At 37.6% G+C, this 26318-nt stretch overlaps 1 protein-coding gene across 3 annotated transcripts in view; it reads right to left on the reverse strand.

Moving 5' to 3' along the window:
* The window catches only part of DMD (dystrophin), a 1854428-nt gene that overhangs the window by 1474070 nt on the left and 354040 nt on the right, over window positions 1-26318 (reverse strand). For 2 of the 3 annotated variants that reach the window (XM_031673322.2, XM_072956638.1), the window contains 3 exons: window positions 19886-19978; window positions 12310-12482; window positions 3955-4073 (listed from right to left, as the gene is read on the reverse strand). In XM_031673322.2, coding sequence (XP_031529182.2) covers window positions 3955-4073; window positions 12310-12470 — 280 coding nt within the window. In that variant the 5' untranslated portion in view covers window positions 12471-12482; window positions 19886-19978. Of the gene's footprint in view, window positions 1-3954; window positions 4074-12309; window positions 12483-14077; window positions 14129-19885; window positions 19979-26318 lie in introns of those variants that run through there. The other variant, XM_072956633.1, reaches the window with a different exon arrangement.

A 26318-nucleotide genomic window follows, 5' to 3' on the forward strand; every position in this document is an offset into this window, starting at 1 on the left:
AACACTCTAAAAACAACTGAAGAGTGACGTAGGGATTAGCCAAGCAGAAAATAGAATCTGTGTTACCATCCTCAAGAAGTTAAAATGAAGTGAGATTAAAACCAAACTAATTGGTTTGTGAATGTCATTTTGAGGATACACTATTTCTCGAAAGCCCTACTGTTCATCACCATTGACTCTCATCATTCACTTTTCATCCTAAAGTTACCCTGGTGAACAACTGAGGTACGTGCACATCATACCGCAGACCCCAAATGGAAATGAACTACTACCCTGAAATGTAAAAGTTATCTGGAACTGGCACAAATTTTCATCCCTGATTTTTTTTAATCCCTTTAAAAAGAACATCTTCACTTTGTTATTCACAAGGAAAAGCTGACAAAGCATTCTCTTAATGCAGAAAGTTTTGTGGGGATTTGTAAACACACCAACTTGTTTGAAACTCAGGGAAGCAAACAATGCATATGAAACCCACAATGCACGCACTCATACTGGGCATGTCTTACATGAAAATCGTGATAGAAAGTGAATCAAATGATTCACAATAGGATCTATTTGAAGGCGATAAACATTTTTTATCTATGAACATAAAGATGTATAAATTATTAAATAATTTTATCCTATAGTACTTATTTTTGCATATGTTAACATTTAAACACACCAAAACTGGCTCCTGAAATGCTTATGCTAATGTCTACTGCTACTCATTTCAAAAGGCAATTCCACTTAAAACCAAACCTTAGGCCTCAAAACACCAGTTAAGGCCAAACAAAGCTGATACACACAAGATACGAAAACCTCCATATTATATTTCAATGACTTTTTAATTTGTAAATCAACCCAATCAACAAAGTATATGTTTAAAATTCCCCCCCCCCCGAATTATTGGGAAGTATTTTTTAAGCCAAATATAACTTCAATCCGCCAATAATAAAAATATCCCCAAATATAAAGCTAAATGTTTCATTAACCTCCTAAGGGGCATATGAGATATGAAATGAAAATTGCTTTCGAGAAGAGCTCACATTATTATGCATAAGCTAAAGAACCAATATTTGGTTAAATAAAAATATGAACTTCTCAAAGGTAATTACTATACAGGGTAAGAAAGAAGTCCATGAATCTCCCCTGTTAGATAACAACAGAAGAGACTATTCTAAGTCTTAGATTCTGAGATGCTAGTCTGTCTTCTGTGACTACAAATCAATAAATAAAAGTTTTCACAACTTAATGCATTTTTCTTTCAATTATCATTGATATCATCTCTTGAAAAATACTGACCAATAATTTTTTAATGTATTTTTGGGTACTTCCCTCACACACTGACAGGAACTGATACCTAAAAATATAAGATTTATGCTGAATCCTCATCTTTTTTTACAGCCATAAAAAACTTTAATAAAGCATTTTAAGAGAAAGAATGCTCTTTGAATTGGAAAGGAGACCATAAGCAGAAAAGGCTTTCAGATCGAAGAGTTCATTGGCAAAATGAAACCATAACCAGTGGTTTACTATTAATCAGCTTATATTTCATATTATATTTGGTTGACTTTGAGTTGTCAAGTTTGAGACATTATAATGCTGTTCATACAGCCTCAATGACATGCATTTCAACATACACTTTCCATTTAGAACATATGGAATTGGGTATATCAGGCTATTCAATGCTATGAAATACATTATTTATGTAACCACCCTTTTCTGATGATAATCTCATCAGTCTACTTTTGTGATTATAATGTGGAGACCTATCTAGGTACCCCTGCTTCATCGATTCAAAGGAAGACTTAGATCAAAAGCCATTTTATCACTTAAAAAGAAAAAGATCTATTAAATTTAGACTTACTATTTTATGAAAGGATAGGGAACACGCAAGAGTAACTAGAGCATATATCCCAGATAACAGGAACTGACTACCCATATGTGGATTTAACAAAAATCATAAACAAGTTTCTACTGTATAGCACAGGGAACTATATTCAATATCTTGTGGTAACCTATGGTAAAAAAGAATATGGAGGGGTGGGAAGGAGTAGACTGCGAGTTTAAAATTTGTAGATAAAATTTGTAGGCATATGTAGAATAGATAAACAAGATTATACAGTATAGCACAGGGAAATATATACAAGATTTTGTGGTAGCTCACAGCAAAAAAGAATATGACAATGAATGTTCATGTATAACTGAAAAATTGTGCTCTACAATGGAGATTGACACAACATTGTAAAATGACTATAACTCAATAAAAAATGTTTAAAAAATAAATAAATAAATAATTTTAAAAAAGAAACAAGATAACCATCAAAAAAAATACGGAAAGGAATATATGTATGTATATGTATGACTGAAACATTGTGCTGTATGCCAGAAGTTAACATAACATTGTACACTGACTACATTTCAATTTAAAAAGGGGAAAAAAACTATTAATAGGCTTATCCTTCAAATTCATACACTGCAGCTCTTATTCTAAGGGGTTGGAGTTATCTCTTCATTACATCTGCCCACTCTATCTCACTGGAGTATGAAAAAACATGTAAATCAGCACTAATAGTCAGTAGGGAGGTAAACTACCCTCTAATCCTGCAAAACAAGGAAATAAGATTGATACAATTTCTCCCTTAGAGGTAAACTGGAGCAGGAAGGACGTTGATCATCTACTGAAGCAACAAGTCATGCATTATCTAAAGGAGAAGAAACACTTCTAATGAACTTAATCTGATTCCAACTTCACAAACACATTGTATTGCTGTAATTTTCCCTTCCCAAATCCATGTGCTTATTCAGGGAAATATCTTGGTCAATTATATATGGGTATTCTTGTAATAGACACTTAAATATCTCATTAAAATAACCGAGCTTCCATTTTGATTGTTACATCCTTTTTTCAGTTTGTCTAAAGTCAACTCCCCCACCACTACCACCACCATATAGATATGCTATCAATAAGATGAGGCAATCAGGTTCCTGGATCAGTAACATTGAGGATTAGATTCTGCTTGGTGATAAATTCATCAGTGAAAGGCTATCCTCTGAGTTATTTCTGAACTTTTCCTGATGGGACCTATCACCACCACTCAAGGATCTCCTCAGTTGGTATTGATTCAATATTTCAAAGACCACAGAATTATATAACCCTGCCCAAATAGCAGCTTGATTATACCACAGATATCAAATCCCCCTAACACTGTTTCGTCAACTTCTGGGTTAGAGTGTGGTAAAGCCTCAAGAAAGTGAGAACAGAGTCTGTGATTTCAAACAAGTTGGCAAACAAAAAAAGTGCCCCATGGGCTAGAAGAAAAGCAGAGGTCAGGAATCATTATCCCTCTAATCCACGTGTCTGTAAGATACAACTAAGTAGCACGAGAGATAAGAATGAAACTTACTTAAGCGTAATATTATAACTATATAAATACAGTGCTGCTTGCCAACTCAACAGAAAATGAATAACCATTCAATGGAGGACTTCCCCCAGAGTGACACATTATAAGAGAATCGGCACCAGGAATAGATTTCCTAATTTAAACAGTAAACCATGCTGCCTTTTATAGAGTGTATGAATGAAACTGGCAAGAGTAGCTAATTAATTATAGCTGATTAGTCCATCAAGTCTCTTGGTAGAACAAGCAAAACATGAACTTTTTGTAATTATTTGGAGTCAATGTACTCTAAATGCAGTATACTTCATCCATGAGGCACTTACATTCTAAAGGTTTGAAATTTCTTTCCTAAAGTTTTACATTTTAATTTTAGATACTAGCATTTTGAGAACTAAAATCATATAGGACAATTCACAATATACTTTAGGAGACACAACGTTTTAAACACACCTGGAATACAGAAAAATACACCACATATAGTTCCTATTTTGTGCTTAGTTTGTGGAAATGTTAAGTCTGAGATGATGGACATTAAACTATACTGAAAACAGTGGTAGTCAAGAAATGTACCAACCTTCAGGATCCAGTAGTTTCTCTATGCCTAACTGATATTTGGCGATGTTGAATGCGTGTTCCAGTCGTTGTGTGGCTGACTGCTGGCAAACCACACTATTCCAATCAAACAGGTCTGGCCTGAAACACACACAAATACAAAGACAAGTGTAAGTCAATTTTAAAAGTTTCATGAGATTCACTTCAACTCTGATTTTTGATTGACAACCCATGTCCACATTCCTTAAGAGCTAAGTGTTACTCTTCACCACCCAACAATATCATTACTCATTTAAGCAAGTCACACTTTTAATTAAAAATCCTGAAGAAACAAAGGAGAACTTATTCTACCTTATCCAAGCAACAAAATGTGTTCATCTCATCCAGTCTCACGGATTTGAATACCAGCCATTTGCTCTTCCAATTCTATAAGCCTAGCCCAGACCTTTTCCCTGAAGTCCAGACTCTAGATTCATCTGCTTACTCAGTATCTCTACTTAGAGTCATCACAAGACTCAGTGTCCAAAACTGAGCTTCTGATATCCATCCCCATGGCACTACCCCAAACCCACCAACTTCTCTTACAGTTCTTCGTTCCTCAACAATCAATGATGGGGGCAAATTTGCCATTGCTCAGTACAAACCTTGGAGTCAACTTTGATGACACTTACTCTCATACAACACTTAGTTGGAAATATGACCACTTCACACTATCCTCGCTGCTATCAGTTTAGCTTGCACAGATTATTGCGTTAGCTTTCTAACTTGCTCCCCTCTCCCACCCTTGCCCTTGTTAATCTGCTCTCAGCAGAGCTGTCAGAGTGATCTGTTAAAATGTTCCATCATCACCTTCTCAAATCCTTGCTATTGGGGGAGCAAAATTCACTGATTTAACTGTGACTTTAAAGGCCCTACATGGTCTGGCTTCTCATTAAATTTCTGATTTTATTTCTTGCCTCTCTCATATTCCTCAAGCAGGCGAGATAATTCCCTCCTTTGCACCTGCTATTTTCTATGCCTGAATTTATCTTCCCCGAGACACCCACATGGCTCACTCCTCCACTTCCTTTGGGTCTTTACTCAAAAGTCACATTATTGATGAGTGCCGAATGCCTCCCTGCCCTCCCCGTCATCTAAAATTATATTCTCCCAAATCACACTTACACATATCCATTTCCTATCCCTCTTAATTGGTTTATATTTTTCTCATTAGCACTTACTACTATTCAACATATTATCCATTTAAGTAAAGTTACCAATTTATCCATTTACCCCACTAGAATGTAGAATACAGAACTTTTTTACTAGTTCTGTTCACTTCTAGAAACCCAGCCTGACACACAGGAGGGGCTCAATATTTATTGCTAACACCAGAGAATGGATGAGAACATATTGTATGAATATAATTTTATTTGATAATGGAGAAAACAAAGTCATGTAAGAAGCATTTCTTATCCATACGGATTTTAAATCTAATGAGGAAAAAAAGCATATATCATAAATTAAGTAAATTCTAAGTGTGAAAAATACAGATAATAATATATAAGGTTTTCTAAAATTAGAAAAGGTCAGGAAAGGTTTTTGAGGCTTAAGGGAGTCTTAAATGGTGTCTGGGTTTAGATTTAAGAGAAGTGCTTGAGAATAGAATCCTAAGTTGTTTGGATATTAGAGAATCATAGTTCTTAGGGAATGAAAAAGCAAGATGTGTTCAGTCAAGACCTCACAGGCCTGGCTGGCTCCAGTGGGAGATTTCTGATATCATATAAGATTTAATATGGGGAGATACGGTTAGGATGGGGGATTGAGATGAGTTTGCAAAAGGCCTTGGCTATTAAAGAATTATAATTTATCCCAACAACATTGAAAACCCATTACTTAAGTGGTTTTCACTTTTCCTGGATCTCAGATACTTTTGAGAATCTGATCAGTGCTATGAAATTTAAACCCAGACAAAATACCTGTCCATATCTTTAAATAGAATTTACGTAGAATTTTAAGACATTTGGGTCTGTCCATGGACTCTTGCTTAAGAACTTATGCTCTGCAAGAGAAGACATTTCAAGAACGGGCTTAGCTGTTATTTATCAAAGTCTTAATTTAAAATAAAGGTACAGAGCTTTGTAGGAGAAAAGCAAGATGGCGGAGTAGGAGGACGCTTGTAGCTCACCCTCTCCCACAAATACACCAAGACTCACATCTACAGACCCACTCAGCCAACCAGAGCACCTGCCAAACTCCAACAGAATATTGCCCTCTTCGAAAGACAAAGACGCCAAAAATCTGGTAGGAGAAAAGGAAAAAAGAAAGAAGAAAAAGCAAAACAGTGCGGGACCGATCCCACGGGGAGGGAGCGGCAAAGGAGGACTGGCGCTCGCTCGCTGGGTCTCCCCTCTCCAACTGAGAGGCCGGTGGGACGGGAGGGGAGCCTCCCAGGCTTAGATCTGCCCCAAGCACCCCTTGACCGACAGAACTGAGTTAAACGGGCACAAAGGGTCCCCACAACACCCAGCCTGAGACGCGAGCCGGCAGCTGGGGCTGGGACAGGCCACCCGAGCCGGGCGGAGGACTGGAGCGGCTACACTGAGGCAGTCCTGGGCCCTGCAGGGTGCTGCGAGCCGTGGCTTGGAGGGGATACAGAGCAGAATAACCTCAGTCCCCCATAAATTGTGAAAAAAGCAAAGCAACACGGCTGGTGTGCCCTGGGGGGAGGGGCGCCGTAGCCTTTGTCTCCTCAGACGCACGCTGCCATTACTGGCACTTCTCGCCCACAGCCACCACCTCCTCCTGTGTGCAGCACCCGGGCGGGGGCGGGGGCGGGGTCGAGCCCTGAATCCGCACCCTGAGGCTCCGCAACGTCCTAGGCAGGACTGAGACTTGTTTACAGCCCGAGGCAGATAGGATCTTTCTGCCCTGGCACCTCAGAGAACTTGCGCCACCAAGACAAACAAGGAGCTGAGATTTGGCACAGAGCAGGGGCGGGGCCATTCCGCAGTCTTCCCCGGGCCCACCTTCGGAGCGTCAACCCAAGGCAGAGCGGGCAGCTGCACAGAGCAGCGGAGCAAACGGCGCCGGGAGAAGGCGGGCGGCCACCCGCCTTCCTGGCAGTAATGCAGCACCTGACCACGGTGCTGGGAACCATAAGACTCTCAGCTGATTTCTCTACACAAACACTACAGGCCAGAAGGGAGTGGCAAGATATATTCAAAGTCCTGAATGAAAAAAAAGATGCAGCCTAGGATACTCTATCCAGCAAGGCTATCCTTCAGAATAGAAGGAGAGATAAAGAACTTTACAGATAAGCAAAGGCTAAAAGAGTTTAGCAACACTAAACGTATGCTAAAAGAAATATTCACAGGCCTATTCTAAGTAGAAAAGAAGCAGGATGCTACAAAAATGAGAAACTCGTAACTGGAAAGGAGATAACTACCATGCATTACAAAAAGAATAAACACAAAACTGTAAAAGAAGACATCTAAATCATTAAGAACGGAAGAGGGAAGCAAGTAAAGCCACTGTGGAAAATGGTATGGAGATTCCTCAAAAGACTAGGAATAGACTTACCATATGACCCAGTCATCCCACTCCTGAGCATATATCCATAAGGAACCCTACTTCAAAATGACACCTGCACCCCAATGTTCATAGCAGCACTATTTACAATAGCCAAGACATGGAAGCAGCCTAGATGTCCATCAACAGATGACTGAATAAAGAAGTGGTATATTTATATGATGGAATACTATTCAGCCACAAAAACTGAAAACATAACGCCATTTTCAACAACATGGATGTTCCTGGAGAATGTCAAAGTGAAGTAAGCCAGAAAGAGAAAGAAAAATACCATATGAGATCGCTTATATGAGGAATCTAAAAACAAACAAACAAACAAAACATAAATACAAAACAGAAACAGACTCATAGACATAGAATACAAACTTGTGGTTGCCAAGGGAGTGGGGTGTGGGAAGGGACAGACTGGGATTTTAAAATGCAGAGTAGATAAACAAGATTATACTGTATAACACAGGGAAATATATACAAGATCTTGTGGTAGCTCATAGCGAAAAAAAAAATGTGACAATGAAAATATACATGTTCATGAATGACTGAAAAACTGTGCTCCACACTGGAATTTGACACAACATTGTAAAATAACTATTACTCAATTTTAAAAATGTAAAAAAAATAAAAAATAAAATAAAGGTACAATTTCATTTCTCCTTTGATTCTCATTTCCTATCCTGTTTCATCCACCAGAATTTTGTACACTTCTCAGGAAAGTACTCCAAGGTAACCAAAACAATGAACAATCTTTTAGAACCTAAAATATGTATAAATTGGGAGCCGTCTCTAGTAGTGGAAAGACTATCAGAAATAAAAATTAAATTCTAGACTATGTGGGGCAAATGGTAACTTCACTATGCAACGTCTGCCTCATCTTCATTTCTCCATCTCTCAGCAATGGAAGTGAATGAGAATATAGATGAGAGACTATGGGAAACTAGTTTTCTCACCTACAGTACTGTAAACAAGGTTAAATGAGTATGATTGAAAAAATAGAATTGCTTCCACATTCCAGCCCTTTTCCCTTCATGCCCTTCCCCTTCACTTTAGCCACTAACTAATCACCTGGGTGAGGAGTTATCTGAGTCATGTAATCTATTTGAGCTTCAGCGTTTTCATTTTTAAAAGAAGGAACTGTACTAAATGACCTTTGAGGTCTTTTCTTTCATGAAAATCAATCTAATTAAACGTTTTAAATAATTAAAATTAATCAATTAACATTTAAAATAACTATGATTTTCAAATGCATAAAGAATTGTAAAACCAACCAACTGTAGAGGAAAGCCACATACTTTTTCCATGCTAAACCAGACCATAACTCATAAATAAGAACATGCAACCAAGATCATCAGTCTTTTGAGGAAACCATTGTGCTGAATGAGACAATATAGCCTAGTAGACAAGCACAAGCAGAATCCTCCAAAAATTCATATTCTGGCTCTACTGCGTATTAGCTGTGAAAGGATTTCAATTGAAAATGGAACCAGAGGATATAAAATGGAGAATTTCACACAGATGTCCTCTCAAGAATGGAACTTAAGAACTGAGAGTTTTTCTATAACACCTGTTTTACAGAAGATCAAGCCTTACCTTGTAATCAGTGAATGTCCACCATGAATCTATCCCCATCTTTAAGCCAATGAACTTACTGCTTACACTGTGGCTGGACTGTCCCTTGTTTGTGCTCCTGCCCCAAACCCTCAACAGACTCAGCTGTAACTTGCCACAGTGTGCATTTCCTGAATTGCAGTTTCTCTGTTATTCCCAAATAAATTCAATTTCTGGTAAGCTGAGCTCACCTCAATTTATCTCTTTATTTAGTTTGACAAGGCCAAACGGTCTTAGGTAAATCACAGAAGCTCTCTGTGCCTCAATTTCTCAATTTGTGAAACAGAGACAATGATAGTATCTATGTCATGAGAAACAGGTGGGATATTTCACTTAGTGCCTACAAAACAATAATTGCTTAAAAGCATTAACTACTATTACTTTGTTCTAAGGTTAGTTATATTTCAATTTATAGATTCAAGCCAAGGACACCTATACTTACAGAATAGATATAAATGTTACAAGCACTGTTGACACAAGAATAATAATCTAATAACAGAATGGAAGGTGGAGAGGAGAAAAGAGGAGGAACTATAAGGGTGATAATTTCCTCATCCTTCATTTCAGGTAGTCAACAGATCTCATCTATGCTTGATGAAAAAAGGTATATACCACTGTCATTTAAAGCCATCCAGGCAATAATTATAAGAATAAAGTGATTATAATATAGTAATCAAATCAGGAAATAGATGGGAATGAGAGGTAATTTTTGTGGGTTTCATATTAAAGAATAAATCCACATGTCAGAAATGAATTAATCAAGAAATAAATATATGTAATTATGAAAACCATCAGAAGGAATAAAAAAAGTTGCTGACACTGACTACTTCTAGGAAGCAAAGTGTGATGGGTAAGGCTGGGGTCACGAAGACACATTTTGTTTCTTTTGGTCCTTTGCCTCCCTCTCTAATGTGTAACAGTTTTTTCAAATCCATGTGCTGTGTAACTTCCATGGTAATAAATTAAAAGAAATTAGGAATAAAATTTAATTGCAACTTTATACTTACTGCAACTTATTTGCATATTTTGAGCACATTTCTAACCAATTATCATTTGATTTTCCCACAAGAGTAGAATCTGGCTTCCTTTTAACTGTGCTGTAGTAGACTTGTGTTTTAATATAATACTTTTAATTTCCTACATATTAAGATAAAATTTAGCTTTAAAGAGGTATAAAGCCACTAAGAGCCTAACCTTTGACAAGGCTCTTTGTCAATTCCTATGCTCTTTATCAAGTTCATGCCTTTGCTACATAGCTTAGTCACTCCATTTTTGAAATCAGAACACCTCATGACATTCCTAAGTGTACCAATGACAATCACCCTGGAACAGAAACCTCAACCAGTTTTTTTTTTTTCCTTTGGATAAACAAAATGAACATCTGTCAGAGACAAATAGAAGAGGGAGATGATTCATGAAAGAGCATTATCAACTGTGAGAAATCTTTTGAAAAGTAACATGTTATGTATAAATAGGTTACTGATGATTCATTCAATATGACAGAAGAATACATAAATGGAGATACTTTGAGAGACGAAGAGTAGGTCAGGGAGAGATGTGACAGGGCAACCGGGATTTGTTTACTGTATTACTTACAAATATATTCAAAAATCGTGAAACAGAATATTAACAAACATAGTCTGTGACCATGCTTGCAGGATTGAAATCTTTCACTTGAAAAGAAAATGTTAACGAGCCAACAAGGACCACATAACCTGATCCGAAATATTTCTGTTCATCTGTAAATGTGTACATGAATAGTAAGATCAGTATGTTCCAGCCCTTACTGTGAAGCATGTGGCTGCATAAATGAACACTGACTTATAATGCAGAATGAACGTCTCTATCCCTTCTCATCTGGCTGTGTTCAAGCTGTGGAATATTTTCCTTCACGTCACACTTAGGACAAACAACGTATTAACATTGCTTAATATGTCGACTGAGTATGAGCCCGCTTCCTTTTCAAAATCATGCTGCTGAGTCATTCACCTGGAAACTCAGTCTGGATGGGGTTAATTAAACCCAGCTGGAGCAAGACACCTGACAAAGACACTTATTTAGAAAGCCTCCGTTTGCTCTCAGATTGGTAAACCATGAAGAAAATATAGATTCTGGACTTTTCTAGAAGCAAGACTGGCAGAAGAAAATGGTAGACTAGACTCGTCAGGAAAAGAAAGATCAAAGAGAGAAAAGATAAGCTGCATTGAAAACCAGAGAAGATGCAGTCCAGGGGCATTTCAAACACAGTTAATAAGGCAATGAATGACCCTGGGGATTGGGCTGAGTAAAAAAAGATGAGTAAGAGGAAAACTAAAGTAGATATTCCTTAGAGTAAATGAATTATACATATAATACATTCTTTAGATATTTATATATTATATATGTATTTACTGTGTGATTTTGATTTGTCTTTAACTGTTATCAATTCATCTACTGAGCTTCTTTATACAAAAAAAAGCAAACAACTATTTTGTTATCTAAGAAAATAGTGTGAATATAGTTAAGGACATTTAGTTTTCTATATCACATGGAGTTCCTTTTATAAAGATCGACAGAACAACTCTCTCTCACGCTTTATAGAAATTGCTTTGCTGTTCCAGTGATTGCTTTCTTTTGCTACTCTGAGCACTGAGTCAGAATTAATTGTGGTCTGCTCTTTGCCTTGGTTGCTAAGATGCTCAGAAATTCTTTTAATCCTGAAATATGAGAAGAAAAAAAAAACCACAAGGCCTCATAGTATTTGCTATCCAAGTGTAGATCTGACAAGAGAAATGTTTCTTTTTCACATTATTAATCTGATGATGGTAATTAATCTTACTACAGCCACTCACATAAGATCTGGAACCACTTTGAATGCTATAGTTTAGGCTCATACTAACACTTTGTACAGAAAGACTGAATTTTTAGCAAAGTTAGAATATACACTTGATTATCTGGCAGAGTCTCAATTTCAAAGTTGTTGGTCCCCTCCCCCCACCATAACCACATTCATGCTGCAGTAGTTTTAATATTTCAACAACTAAGTGATATATAAAAAATAAGATACTCTTATTCAGTGCATTCCATTGGATGGTTAGAGCAATATGGCCAACATAAATAACACGTTGCATAGAGGGAAATGATCTGGAACCATACTGGAGAAAAAAATAACAGTCTCTAAATCAGTATTTACAAAAATCATTCAATGTCTCAGTAGTCTCCTTACCTGTGACTATGGATGAGAGCGTTCAAAGCCAGGCCATCAGACCAGCTGGTGGTGAAGTTAATGACATTAACCTGTGGATAATTACGAGTTGATTGTCGGACCCAGCTCAGGAGTATCTTTTCACTGTTGGTTTGTTGCAACCCAGCCATGATATTTTTCATTACATTTTTTACCTATGTGTGGAAAGAACATGTTATAAGAAAATGCATGAATGAGAACCAGACAAACTGAAGTTTGAATGTCCTAAGATTCAGTCATAAATAATGGGAGCTTTAGGGTCAATCAATAATGAGAAATAATAGAATCTATGAGGGCTGTGTCCATGCTAATTAGTTAGAAGTCTATTCTGATTGGTTGGTGTCTGTGATGTACCATTTACTGAATATGTTTAATATCACTCATGGATTCTTCCATATTAAACTATTAATTTTGTGTTTTTGGAATTGCTTATCTGCTAACTTTTAATGGATATGCTAGATAAGATTTGTCAGCCTTGTGAACCAATGACTTAAGATACATTAGTAGTTTGGGGTTTAGTAGCACTGTGGCTAAAAGAAGAATCTTGCTTTTTTTTTTTTTTTTAATCTAGGCTCAAATTTTGCCTTTGCTATTAAAAACTGTGTTAATGGGCAACTTCACCTTTTTTAGTCCTCTGTTTTCTTAACTATACACACAAGGTCGTGGAAATCGAAGGACAAACTACATATAGGAAGATAAAACCCCAAGTTTGTACTATAACTCATAATAATGCCAATTATGTTTACTGACTTAAATTTAAAAAAAAAAAAGAATATAGAAATGAGTTTTCCTATTTAAAATAAAAACAAAAAATCAGGGAGAGGCTATAGCTCAAGTGGTAGAGCACATGCTTAGCATGCATGAGGTCCTGGGTTCAATGCCCAGTACCTCTTCTAAAATAAATAAATAAATAAATGAACCTAATTACCTCCCTCGCCCACCAAAAAAAAACAAAAACAAAATTAAAAACAAAAAATCAACAAAAGAAAGGAAAAGATCCTTTCTTCCCTAAAACCCATAGATGTGTCACCTTGTTTTTTTGTCTATTTTTATTCAGCATGGTTTAATCCATTATGACTTTTTTCAGGGTAAGAGGTTCACATGCAAGAGAAAAACAAAGGTTACCAATGCCCTAAATGTGTAGAACTCTGGCTCATTTACAAGGCCTCCTGGGTCACAAGAAGTGCCATGTAAGAAACTGCTTTTATATTTAAAAAAAACAACTGTAATGTTACAAAATATCATTGAAGATACATACACAGCACAGGTCCTTAAGGGAACACAGAAGGCACACTTCACCTCTCCAGTATCTACAAGCACATTGCCCTGAGCAGCCCAAGGACCACTGGACTGCTGGTGGGTCCCCAGGGGTAAGAAAAGGTTTGGCTAGGCCTGCCGGCTACCCTGCATACTGTCAGTGTTATTTGCTTGTTTGGTACCCTTGATCTTCTTCTGGGCCTGGTAAGCTGGTCTACGAGCTTTTCTTTAAAACAGTCTTAAAATAGTCATGTCACCCAAAGAAGAGGTGGTCTCCAAGGGTGAGTCAGTGACAGGCACCCAGACCCACTCTCTCCTAGATGATGGGGCAGAGGTCAGTTTTCTCCCCGCCTCAAGAATGCAGAAGGAACTGGTGCTCCTTGAACAAAAGAATCTTGGAAGGATCATTTTCGACAAAGTGCCTGGCACGAACAAGGGCACCAAATGCAGACAAAAACCTGGCAGGTTGGGCCTGTGCTGACTTCTGTCTTACTTGTACTGCCTGTAACGAAATGCTTCCTGTGAGGGGGTAACAAGGCTCCATCCGCGTTGTTCCTTTGTGCTAATTTTTGGCAGAGAGGTTAAAGGGCTTCAGGTCTGTAAGTCAGAGATGGGGAGACAGGGCGGAACACTTCAGAAGCCCACACATGCAGAGTGCTTAGATAGTGCTAAGCCAAGTGGTGACGTCTTGTGGGCTGGGCTCAGGAACATCACCTCAGGGCTGTGAGGAGGCCCGCTCCCGTCAGCAACTCCCGCCGCCGCTCTGAGAAATCACAGTCTCCCTCTCCGACACCCAGGGTTCCCCAGCGACCGCCCCACCTCCCGGAGTCACAGTCGGAATTCCCTACTTTCGCCTTGTCGGCTGTGGAATCTTCCCCGCGGTCTCTTTGAGAAATTCGAACGCGTTGTTAAAATTCAGGTAGAAGTCAAATGCAAACAGCACGGTGGCAAAGAAACCAAACACCTGGCTGCTTTGGAAGTCCCTCGGAGTATTCGGTGACAGCTGTGACAGAGATGGCGAAGGAGACAAGGGAGGCTGTGACACTACGTAGGAAGTCCATGAGGGACCAGCACACGCCTCGCCACTTGCTCAGCAGCTTGGTATCAGCAGAGAGGAAGTCGAGGGTCAGGAGAAACCCCAGAAGGCCGCTGCTGAGGACGCCACTTAGGCAGCAAAGGTCACGGGCGAGAGAGCCAACTCCACCAGCAGGAGGCCGTCGTGGGGCGAGCAGAGGAGGGTGCACAGCCAGGTAAGGCAGCACCGGACCAGGAGGGGCCGCTGGACTCAGCGTCTGGGTCGCGGACCAGCTTCGTTCGTGGTGGCGTTGCCACACCCCACCCCCATGCCCGGAAGGGAGGCGGAAACGGAAACTGCGGAAGGAGGAAAAGGCCTGGCGCGGCTTTGTTTTTATGAGTTGGTTTCTGGACATCTGATTCTCTCCTATGCTGTGTGCAGGTGCAAATACCATTCAGCAAGGCTGTAATACTTCCAAGTGTCATTCTTCTAACTAATCTGACGCAGAAATCCATTCTAAACGTTTTTTCTAGGTTTCAGGAATGCAGCTGACACCTCATTATAGAACAAACCGTCTACATACTCTACTAAAGGAATAATTACAAGGCTACTCCTTTAATATGTCAGGCCCCTTATCACCTACTTACACGTAAGGGTATCAGTAAATGTGATTAGTTTTTACCACCAAGGGCTTCCCTTTCAGGAACTATAAGGTCCACAAATGGGTCAGATGATGAATATCATTGTGTATTCTAAATATGACATTTTATTTCGCTTTTTCATCCATGTAGATGTTAACAAATGCCTTTGGGGAAAATACATATTTTAACATCTCCAATGTTAGTCCTACCCTTTTATGAAAGATTCAATGGAAATTTTAACATAATCTATTAAATCTAACTTTAAAATACTTGAAAAGCATTTGAGATGATGTTTGGTAAATGTGGTAATGATTTGAAGATGTGGTATCTTTGCATATATTTGTCACCATCCCTTGATAGCTAAATCTATTATTTAGAGGTGGATTATCCAGTTTTCTTAATTCCTTCCTGACCTGCTTATTTAGTCAGTTACTCAGTGAGTAAATAGGTCAAATAGTTATGTAAGATATGTAATTTTTCTCATCATATTCTAAAGTTACAAAATACACAGCCTCCATGTACAGAGATTGCAGGACGTTTACTATGTGTCCTGTGCTGAACCAGGATTGGAATCAGCAGATTCTGGCTCAGTGGTGGTGATGGATTTGCACTGATCAGCCAACCCTCCTATGATGAATGGGATTCATTTGTGAAATGCTTGGCCAGACTGCCGTCTATGTGCATAATGTTAAAGGACAACACGGTATTCAATCCAAAACTCCTTTAGCATCATTGTGTCACTAATTCAGCTTATCAGCCTCAGCCTCATGGCTGTTGCTTCTACTAGGGTGCAAACGTTTCTGAGAAAAATAATAATAATAATAAAGGGCAATGTGAGATAAGCAGTTCTTCTTTTCCTACAGAAAAGGATTTCCTACAGATTAAGGATCAGCCCTCAGTGAGACACTGAGCTGCTTCTAAGGTGAATCTTTAAGCAGAAATGTTCCCCATCCTCAGGGCTTACTGTACCTGAGACAAAGAATCAATTTAAACAAATCTGTATATGCATACAGCTATACGTCTATTTTTGAAAGGAAAAAAAAATGAAACGTCTTTGAGCAGTGATTTCAAAAATGACTAGGAGTTAATGGGACAAAGAAGAGGTGATGGACATGGAGCCGCACCGCCAAGATTCTCCTTTAAGAAAGAGCTTGTTTCTCCAGCTGTTATCAGGCAGACCTCAGCCTTGAGTCCCCATGGGAACTGCTTGAATTGCAGAGACATGTAACCTAAGGTCACACCCTTCCTAGGACAGCCCACCTAGTAACTGATGAAGAGAATGTTGTTAAGACTCAACCATTTCAGCCCCACTCAGGACAACTCTGGAGGTTCATTCTTGCTCCCAGTTCCCCATGGGGTTGAATAAAGCTCTTGTTGGCTGTGCATCAATTAACATCCTGCCTACTAAGCTCAAAGTCTGGTTCCCAGAATCCATCCTGTGACTAAAAGGAGTTACAGCAGAGGGGTAGGAGTGAAGACAGGTAGGAACAGTCTCCTACAAGGAAAGGATGGAAGTGAGTAAAAGGCCTGCAGAAAACCAGATCAAAACCTGTCTTGCACAGAAGGCACTAGGCAGGCAGATTACAGTAAGGGCTTTCAGCAGCACAAAATCCATCTTCCTCTTGTCTGCTGTGAACATAATAAATAATATAAACATTCCAGTGTGAAGTAGCCCTGGATAGGAGTATTTCTTTTGAGTTAGCCAGCAAAGGTGGGGGCCTGACCTCTGAGAGCACACCACTGTTAGCAGGATATGTTTTTATCTCCAGCTGGTTCCCAGAACCTAGCTGACCCCCCCTAAAAAGGATGATCTGCACTTTAAAAGGAAGAAGAAAAAGATGCCTAACACACATTGTCTACTTCACAATTTTGCTCCAAGCTGCTTACTCCTCAGAACAGGCATTATTTTTCAGGCTAACAATTTCATCTGAGTGGAAACTGGAAAAACAATGACAGGGGAAATAGGGTTGGCATTCCTGAGTTTTTGCAAGTTCAAAGAGAAGGCCTCCAGAGTCTGTGACTCTGAAACAAGAGTCACATCTTTCCATCTCTCCATGTCATTCTTAATCTGATAAATCTGGAAAGGATATTAGGTTGGTCAGTGTCCTTTAATCTTTGCTGAGATTCAAGAGCTTCTTTGACTATTAAATACGAAAGCAAATATGCACTCTTGGTGAAAATGTCTTTGGGATTGATTCATGGAGTATTGAGCATGAGAAACTTTTAAAAAGTGGTTGAGTAGTTTTAGGAGAAAAGGGAGGTATGATGGAAGAGAGATAAGATAAGGAGGCAGAGGCTGGGGAGAGTCTATATCCTTGCAATCACAAGGATATGGTGATTCAAGGACAGAGATGGAAAACAGAAGACTGTAAAAGAAGTCTCAGACCAGGAAAGACTGCAAAAGCATTCCTTCTGGTATTCCTGTTGTGAAAGCCCTTCCACGTGCTAATAATAAAACACAAACAGGGTCACAAACAGATGAAGAAAATATCAGACAGGGTGGTTTTGAACCTCTACCTGGCAGTGAGTTGAGAGGGAGTTGGAAAGGGTTTTGAGGAGTAAGAAAGGGTGAGATCATATAAGAGATAGTTTGGATGATAAATACAATTAAAACAGACTCTGGGGGCTCTGAGCATGCCTAAGACCTCCCTCTGGCTTTGTCATGACCACCATCTGCACAACTCAAAGTGTCTTCTGCAAGCTGGAGTTTCTCCATGAACCATTTGTTACCAGGTTCTCAGATAAATACAATTGATACTCCATTAGAAACTTCTGTAGCAATTTTACAGAGTCCTATATATGTCTGCTGTGTTAAATGATAAAAAAGAGGCTTGGGTTTTGTATCTCTTTTTATTTCATTTTTATAAAGCTTCAGTTTTATTGTAATTTACATACACTGGAAAGGGGGGAAAAAACTTACTTCCTCAAGATAGTGTGAGAAGTACTGAGCAACAGAAGGAAACCAGTTTGCCTTGCTGGGGCGGGGAGGGGGTGGGCTGTGTTGCCTTGCTGGTCCTGTTTGATACCATGACCATATGAAAAAGGCCCAGAATTAGGAATCTTATGAACTATTCTCTGTTGTTTGCTGCTATGGCTTTTCTCTCTCTCTTCCAGTGTTGCTGTGAAATAGGACTGAGCCAGTTCAGAGTGTTTAGAATAAAAGGATATGGGAGTCAATTGGGAGAACAATATGGGTACTGAGTTGAATAGGTATACCCCGGTCTACATGCTGTCTGACTCTTCAAGTCAATTCTACTAAAGGAAGTAGTGATACCTGCTACAATAGGGATGGACCTCAAAGATTATGTTCTGTGAAAGAAGCCAGATATAAAAGAATATATATTATATGATTGCACTGGTATGAAATGTCCAAAAAGGCAGACATAAAGAGACAGAAAATAGATTAATGGTTTACCTAGGTTGGGGGTGGAAGAAGGGAGTGATGGTAAATGGACATGAGATTTATTTTTAGGGTGGTAGGAATGTGCTAAAATTAGATTGTTGTGATGATTGTACACCTCTGTAATTATCCTAAAATATTTGACAGATTGCAGTGAGGGAGAGGGGGTACTGTTTCTTCCTCAAAATAATTTGAGAAGCACTGGGCAACAGAAATAAACCAGTTTGGTATACTTTGAATTTTACACACAGAACGGGTAAATTTACTACATATAAATTACACCTCAAAAAAAAAGCTGTTTTATAAAAAAAAAAGTAATCTCTGCTAATAAAAAGAGCAGACATCTCAATTATCCTCCAAATTCTTAAAATATGACTGGAAAATTCTAAGCAATGAACATTCTTGGTATGGTATACCTCTAATGAAAATGGTGCACGGTCCTTAAGACTTTATGTATATTCTCTTATTTAATTCTGACAGGAAATATACATGTTCATTTTTTTTCATTTTTGATAGTAAGGGAATTATGGCCCAGAAAGGAATGGCATCATACCTAAGATCACTAAGATGGTAAATAAAGAAGTGAAAATTTAAGCCCATGTTGCTCTGACTAAAAAATATATATTTATTCTTCATTAACCAAATGACCTGTGATCTGTTTCACAGAGGTCCGATAAATACAGGCATTCAGAAGACTCTATGCTGAGCTGGTTCAGAAAAAAATGTAATTTCCAAATCAGATTATGAAGTGAGTTTGTGTGTATAACACATAAACAGATCATCATATCCCTATCATTTTTTACTGGCATTAGTTTACACTGAGAATACCCAAGATTCACAAACTCTTATTCATTTGAAAGTGATTAACAGGAAAAATACCTATCTTTTTACAAAACTATGTACTTACTTTTAGGTGAGTTACAGAAGACATGTATTTGTAAAAAACTGTTTTTATTAACCTATTCATGAGATTTGTCTTTTTTTGCTTCTCATCCTTACCCAATGAAATAAAATTTCAAAAAATATTCCTGTAAATGTGCTAGAACCTGTTTTATAATCTGCTGATACTTCCCACTGCAGATGACACACTGTTTCCTGATTTCAATGGCAGCACTACGGAGATGGGCTTTGTATTGTTAGAGATACACATGTTTGTTTTGCAGGTCAAGGGTAAAAATGAAAGAAAGGATCCACAACATGTTACCTCCCCTGCTCATCCCCTGAAAAATTCATCAGAATGCTTACCTGCCAGTGGAGGATTATATTCCAAATCAAACCAAGAGTCAGTTTATGATTTCCATCTACTATGTCACTGCTTCCAATATTCACTAAATCAACCTGTTAAAGATAAAGTGGGAAACGTGTGAAAGAAGGAGACAAAAGGTCTATTTGGAAGGAAAACAAAATGCAAACGTAATTGCATTTAGCTGTTTTCAGAGCCTAAGCAGCATTTCAGCTTTTTCCAAATAATCTAAAAATGAGACAAATTGCATTTGTAACTACACCTTCTGTAAAAACAAGTGTCCCCAAACACGTTTACAAAGAGATAGGAAATCAATGTACTTTTAGTATATAAATAAATTACTGCAGATTAAAGAGTCTGATCAGAGTATCTCCAAATAAAATGTATAACAATGACAACTCATAAAGGATACCTAAAATTAAGAAGTGCTTCCTAATACATAATTGGAACGTGAAAAAAAGGGGGGGGGGATTTTACCATTCCTTTTATGCTCAGAGGACTGCTGTCATAATTAGGGGTGACTGCATTTGACTAAAATGTCCTTGCTTTAGAAATACATATTAGAACACTACCAAGCAATGGAGCTAATGGCCAGCTCTCTCTTCTCTACCTCAGACTGGGTTTGGGAACTAAAATCTGGCAGTTTTATTTTTTCAAGATAGGTCTTGTCTCCTGTCATTCATGCTCCTAACATTTTTAGGTGGAGTCAGATTACACATAACATGAGACAAATGAGCACATGAAAAGATGTTCAACATTACTGGTCATTAGGGAAATTCAAATTATAACCATGAAGACCTAGCACTACACACTTATCATAATGGCAAAAATAAAAAATAGTGACAATATCAAATGCTGATGAGGACATGGAGGGCAGTTGGGTCACTCATCTCATGCTTTGCTAGTGGAATTGTAAAATGCACAGCCCAAACATTTTGGCAGTTTCTTACAAAAGTGAACATGTGTTTACCATACCATTGAGCAATTGGGCTCTTAGGCATTTATTCAAAAGCAATGAAAAGTCATGTTTATACGAAACTCTAAGTAAAAGTGTTCATACCAACTTTATTTGTAACAGCCAAGAACTGGAAACAACACAAATGCCATTCAAGGGTGAATGATTAAACATATTAGCATCTCCATACCATGGACTACTACTCTGCAATGAAAAGGAACCAGCTATTGATACACACAGCAACTTGAGTGAATCTCACAGGAATTAATGCCAAGTGAAAAAAACTAAGCCAATCTCCGAGGGTTACATACAGTATGATTCTATTTATATAACAGTTTTGAAAAGATAAAATTACAGAAATGGAGAACATAGTAGCAGTTGCCAGAGGTTAGGAATTGGGATGGGTTAGGTAGGGTAGGTGGCTGTGGTCACAGAAGGGCAGGACAAGGGATGCTAGTGGTGATGGATGTGTTTTGCATCTGGACCCTGATGGTAGATACATAAATGTACCCATGTGATAATGTATGGAACTAAAAACACATGCATACACAAATGCACACACATGAGTACAAGTAAAACTGGAGAAATATAAATACTATTGGTGGATTGTATCAATGTCAATGTCCACAGTAATACCATACTGTAATTTTAATGTATGTTACCATTGGGGCAGAGCTGGGTTAAGGGTACACAGGATCTCTCTGTATTATTGTTTACAACTATCTGTGAATTTACAATGATCTCAAAACAGAAAAGTTAACTAAAAAAAAAAAGAACATCCAGGGTTACTTTAAAAAGAGAAAACATCAAAATGAAGCAAATAGGCAACTTCTGATTAAGGTCTATACAATGAGGGTGAATCTGTCAGAGCGAGGGTTGAGGGCTGAGAATTAATTCAGGTTTCTCTCCCCATTTACTATCCTAGGCTCACTGATCCCTTTGGTTGAATTTTCTTTTAGCCGCCTCCAGTATTCTGCCATTTTGTCTTGTCCTCAGGGCACTGACCTGAGAGTTTCCCATTCATCCCCCTCTAGATAGCTTCACTAAACATCCGAGATTCATTTTGGTTAAACCTTTCATTTTTTCAGGTTCTAAACCCTTCCTGGACTAAGTCTCACTCAGACCTGTGTTTCCCTCTTGTTTCTTCCTCCAGTAAGATGGTTCACCATTTTCTTTTTCAATGCTAAAATATATATTCCATCATTCATCTTAATTTTCTACATTTTATTAATTATAACTTTTAAAAATATGAAACTATCTGGGGAATCCAGGTGAAAAAAATTAAAAGGCTACTCTTCAGTTTAATTGTCAAGTCACTCTCAATTACTCCACACATACACTTATTTGTGGGTTCAGTGGATAATTTAATACTTAAATTTATTTTTGTCTCCCAACTATATACACATTATTGGTGGACTGCCTTAAAATAAATAAATGAGACAGAAAAAAAATGTAGACTAACTGAAATAAAGATAAATGATCTAGATACAAGTCCATAGTTTAATTCTGCACATAATTTATAGTAGAGGGTATTGCTAAGCTATCAGTCGATTAGATGTGAGGATAGGACTATATGGACTTAACAGAGAAATCAGCCTCAAGTAAATGGACAGCATGTAAATGGACATTTAAGTAAGGATCTATTGAGGAGTAGATGGGCAGAAGTCCTGAAAGCTGGTTAACATGAAAGACCTTGACTTTCTTGGGTATAGAAAAATCAAGGTGATACTGCCCTTGTAAGGTATTACATGTCTTATTTCTATAATACAGATGCTTTTCATTGGACAACTGAATTTTAGTAGCACCCCATGGAAATTGTTCCTACTTCAGTGCTGAGGTTAATTTAATATCAATATTTAAAATTACTGGTCATTCACATAGATTTGTCCTATACATGCAAACAGTAATTTGCCATGATACTTTCATTTTAATTATACAAAGTAGAATACAGTAAGTTTCTAGAATTTAGATCCCAGGGGAGATTAATAACTCATGAGCAAGAAAGCACCTTCATCTACATTTCATCGGAGGATTCCTCATGTGGCAGCAGAAGTAGGAACTCCTCCATGTGAAAAGGCGTTATACATTTATGAACTGATTTACTGATTCATTCATTCAACAAAGACATTTTGGCTATATGTCAGGCACTGATGTACTTAGGATACAAAAGGGAAAAATATTCCTGCTTTCTGGAACTTAAGAGTAAGAGTGATAGTCAGATCATGCCTTTCTGAAGATTCAATTATTTAATTGGAGACTATGTGATTTTTAAGAAATAGATATACTCGGGGAATCACTGCTGGTAGTTAAGTTTAGACTTGCCGTAGGGACAATCCTGGGGAGATTTAGAGCAAGCAGCGGGCACTTAGGTAGATACCAGCAATTCCTATTCACTCTTGTTCTCTGTGTGAGCAGGGAGTTGGTCCCTCCATTTCCTTATCCCCATAAAATTCCTTTTACAATCCAATCTCTATTATGTCAGGTACTGTGCTCAAGCCTGATAAAGTAGACTAAGCTAGAACCCCTAATGTCAAAAAGCTCAGAAGCATATAGCAGGCCACATAATAAAAACTAATTAAAATTAGGTCAGATCCAGAAAATCGAATTCTAGGTATATATCCAAAATAACTGAAAGCAAGGACTCAAACAGATATTTAAACACCAATGTTTAGAGCAGCATTATTCACAACAGTCAAAAGGTAGAAACTATTCAAATGTCCATTGACAGATGAATGGATTAACAAGATAGAATATTCTTCAGCCTTAAAAAGGAAGGAAATTCTGATACATGCTAGAACATGGATGAACCTTGAAAACCTTAAGTGAGTAGAATTAGCCAGCCACAGAATCAAAAACTATTATATGATTCCACTTATATGAGATACCTAGAAGAGTCAAGAACATAGAATAGAGGTGACCAGGGGCTAAGGGAGAGGGGATTAGGGAGTTTTTTTAATGGGTAAGAGTTTCACTTTGGGATGATGAAAATGTTCTGGAGATGGATAATGGTGATGGTTGCATACCAATGGGAATGTACACAATGCCACTAAATTGTACACTTAAAAATGGTAATTTGTATGTTATGTCTATTTTACCACAATAAAAGTAAATAATAAAGAGAAGCCATTGGAACACACACACAGAAACCATAGACAATACCTAAAGGAAGGTGCATGGATATAGTCCAATAAAACTTATTTATAACCACTGGAAGAAATTAGGTAGGCAACTATGTCTCATGGGGGCCAAGTAGAGAAAAAGAAATGATTGTGACAGCATGAGCAAAAGAAAGAGGAGATGTTCAGTGTTGACTAAATCTATAAAGAAGGAATATAAAGACTGGAACACAGAAAGGGATGGGGGAAGGGGGAGGCATACTAAAAACAAGAGCCCATGTAAAGATAGAAGGACCAGGGTAAAGGTTATCACCTAGTCGGGAATTAGAAGTGTTGTACTCAGGGACAATGCGGCATGGGTGAAGTTGTTAAACCATCTGGGGCAGGATTATGAAGAGTCTTTAAAACTCAAGGAATGCAAGGAACTGATTAGTAGGGACAGCTTAGGGCACTATGATGCAGAAAAACGATAATACTAGAGAAGTTGAATGGATCTTGGCTAATTCTTAAGGGCACTGAGCAGAAAGTAGTGAAGATTAAATATACATGTCTCTTAAACTGATATAAGGAAGCTTAAATTTCATCAAGGACAACAAACCTTTTCACAATTATCAACTCTAAGAAATGTGCATTTTATAATAACATACTGCATCTTTAATCACAACTTTACAAGTGATGCAGTGATAAACATTTAGCCATTTCTTTTGTCAATCTTCGATGAACAGTAAGAGCATAGTATTAAATCTTAATTTTAATGAAGATATTCTGCAGACAGTTACAATCATGCAATACAATTTATGTAACTCTCTGTTGATCTGCAATTATATCTTGTTAGTATACGTTTTTATTGTCAGTGTTAGTCACTATGCCATTCTATCCAATAGGCCAGTTTTGTTGGCGGTCCTTACCACAGGGAATAATGAGCAAAAAACATGGATTTAAGTGGTGTTTCACTCATATATTCACTATAGTGTGTGCCTTAGAGGGTAACTCTTATCATACTGCAACTAGTACCAATCATCATTCCTTTCTAAAGGTCCATACTTGATCAAGTCATGTTGTCATAGGTGGGTATTTTGTCATCTTGTAGTTGGGTTGTAAGAAATACAACTATTCCCATTTTTGAGTGATAAATTATATGCTAATCTTTGTACTGTTTTCTATGTGTGTGTGTATGTATACATGTATGTGTGTATATAATCTCATTTTGTTCTTTTTAGAAATATTTTATTTCTTTATACATAAGACCACACATATATATTATTTTACACAAATGTGTAAGTGAGATCTTATACATGCCTCTCTCCTATTTTTCTTTAGATAAGTTTTCTTTTTCATTTTGCTTGCCCCACTTTCTTCCTGACTTCTTTCCTAATCTAACCTAAAAAACTCCTTTCATATTTTTCTATCATATGATCATTGTATGTGTGAGTATACATGTGTGATATCAGGTAGACACAAATTTATGAGGTTTTATAGTCTACAGAAAATGGCATATTATTCAAATTCAATTGACTACTACTTTTACCAAACAATAATCCCTTTTAGTCATTCATTTTAATGGCTGTATAATGTTTCATAGTTTGGCTGTATCAGAGTATTCAGCCAGTCCCCTGTTCGTAGACATTCATTTCCAAGGTTGTGATAATGGTTTTGTTTAGATTTGCCACTTTATATAATCCTGGAATGGACATCTTGTATATACATCCTCAGAGACTGATGCTTTTATTGTTAAAATAGCTATTCCCAGGAATGTATCTACTAGATCAAAAGGTAAATATATTTTTAATGTTAGTAGGTGTTTCTTTATAAAAGGTTTTAGCATTTAATGTTTTAACCAACATTATATAAGAGCAGACTCTTCCCTTACCAGAAATGGATGTTTCTGTTTTTAAATTTTGCCTGTCTGATGAGTATAAAGATATTGCACTGTTCATTTATTTCCATGATTCCAAGTGCATTTAAAATATATTTTTCTATGGATGATGATTACAGTGTCATCTGTGAATTGTCTGTTAATATGCTGCTCATTTTTCTATAGAGTAGTTTTCGTTTCTTTCTTAATTTTAAGAGTTCTTTGTAACTAACAGCTAACATTTACTGAGTATTTACCACATGCAAGATATGGTTATAATCAATTTCAGAGAGTTCAACACAACAGATTTTTATCATTTATATTCAAAAGTAAAATTGTCTTCTACACTTACTATTTAATTTTATGTTTATAGATTGCTGGTACTAAGGTTATTCTGACATCACAAAAGAAATTGCAGAGTTTTATCCTTTTTATATGCTCTGGATGAAATACCTTAAAATATAGAAATTATTTATTCCTTAAGGACTCTGTCAAATTCATATGTGAAG

Source organism: Vicugna pacos, chromosome X, assembly GCF_048564905.1.
Source record: "Vicugna pacos chromosome X, VicPac4, whole genome shotgun sequence".
Taxonomy (NCBI): Eukaryota; Metazoa; Chordata; class Mammalia; order Artiodactyla; family Camelidae; genus Vicugna; species Vicugna pacos.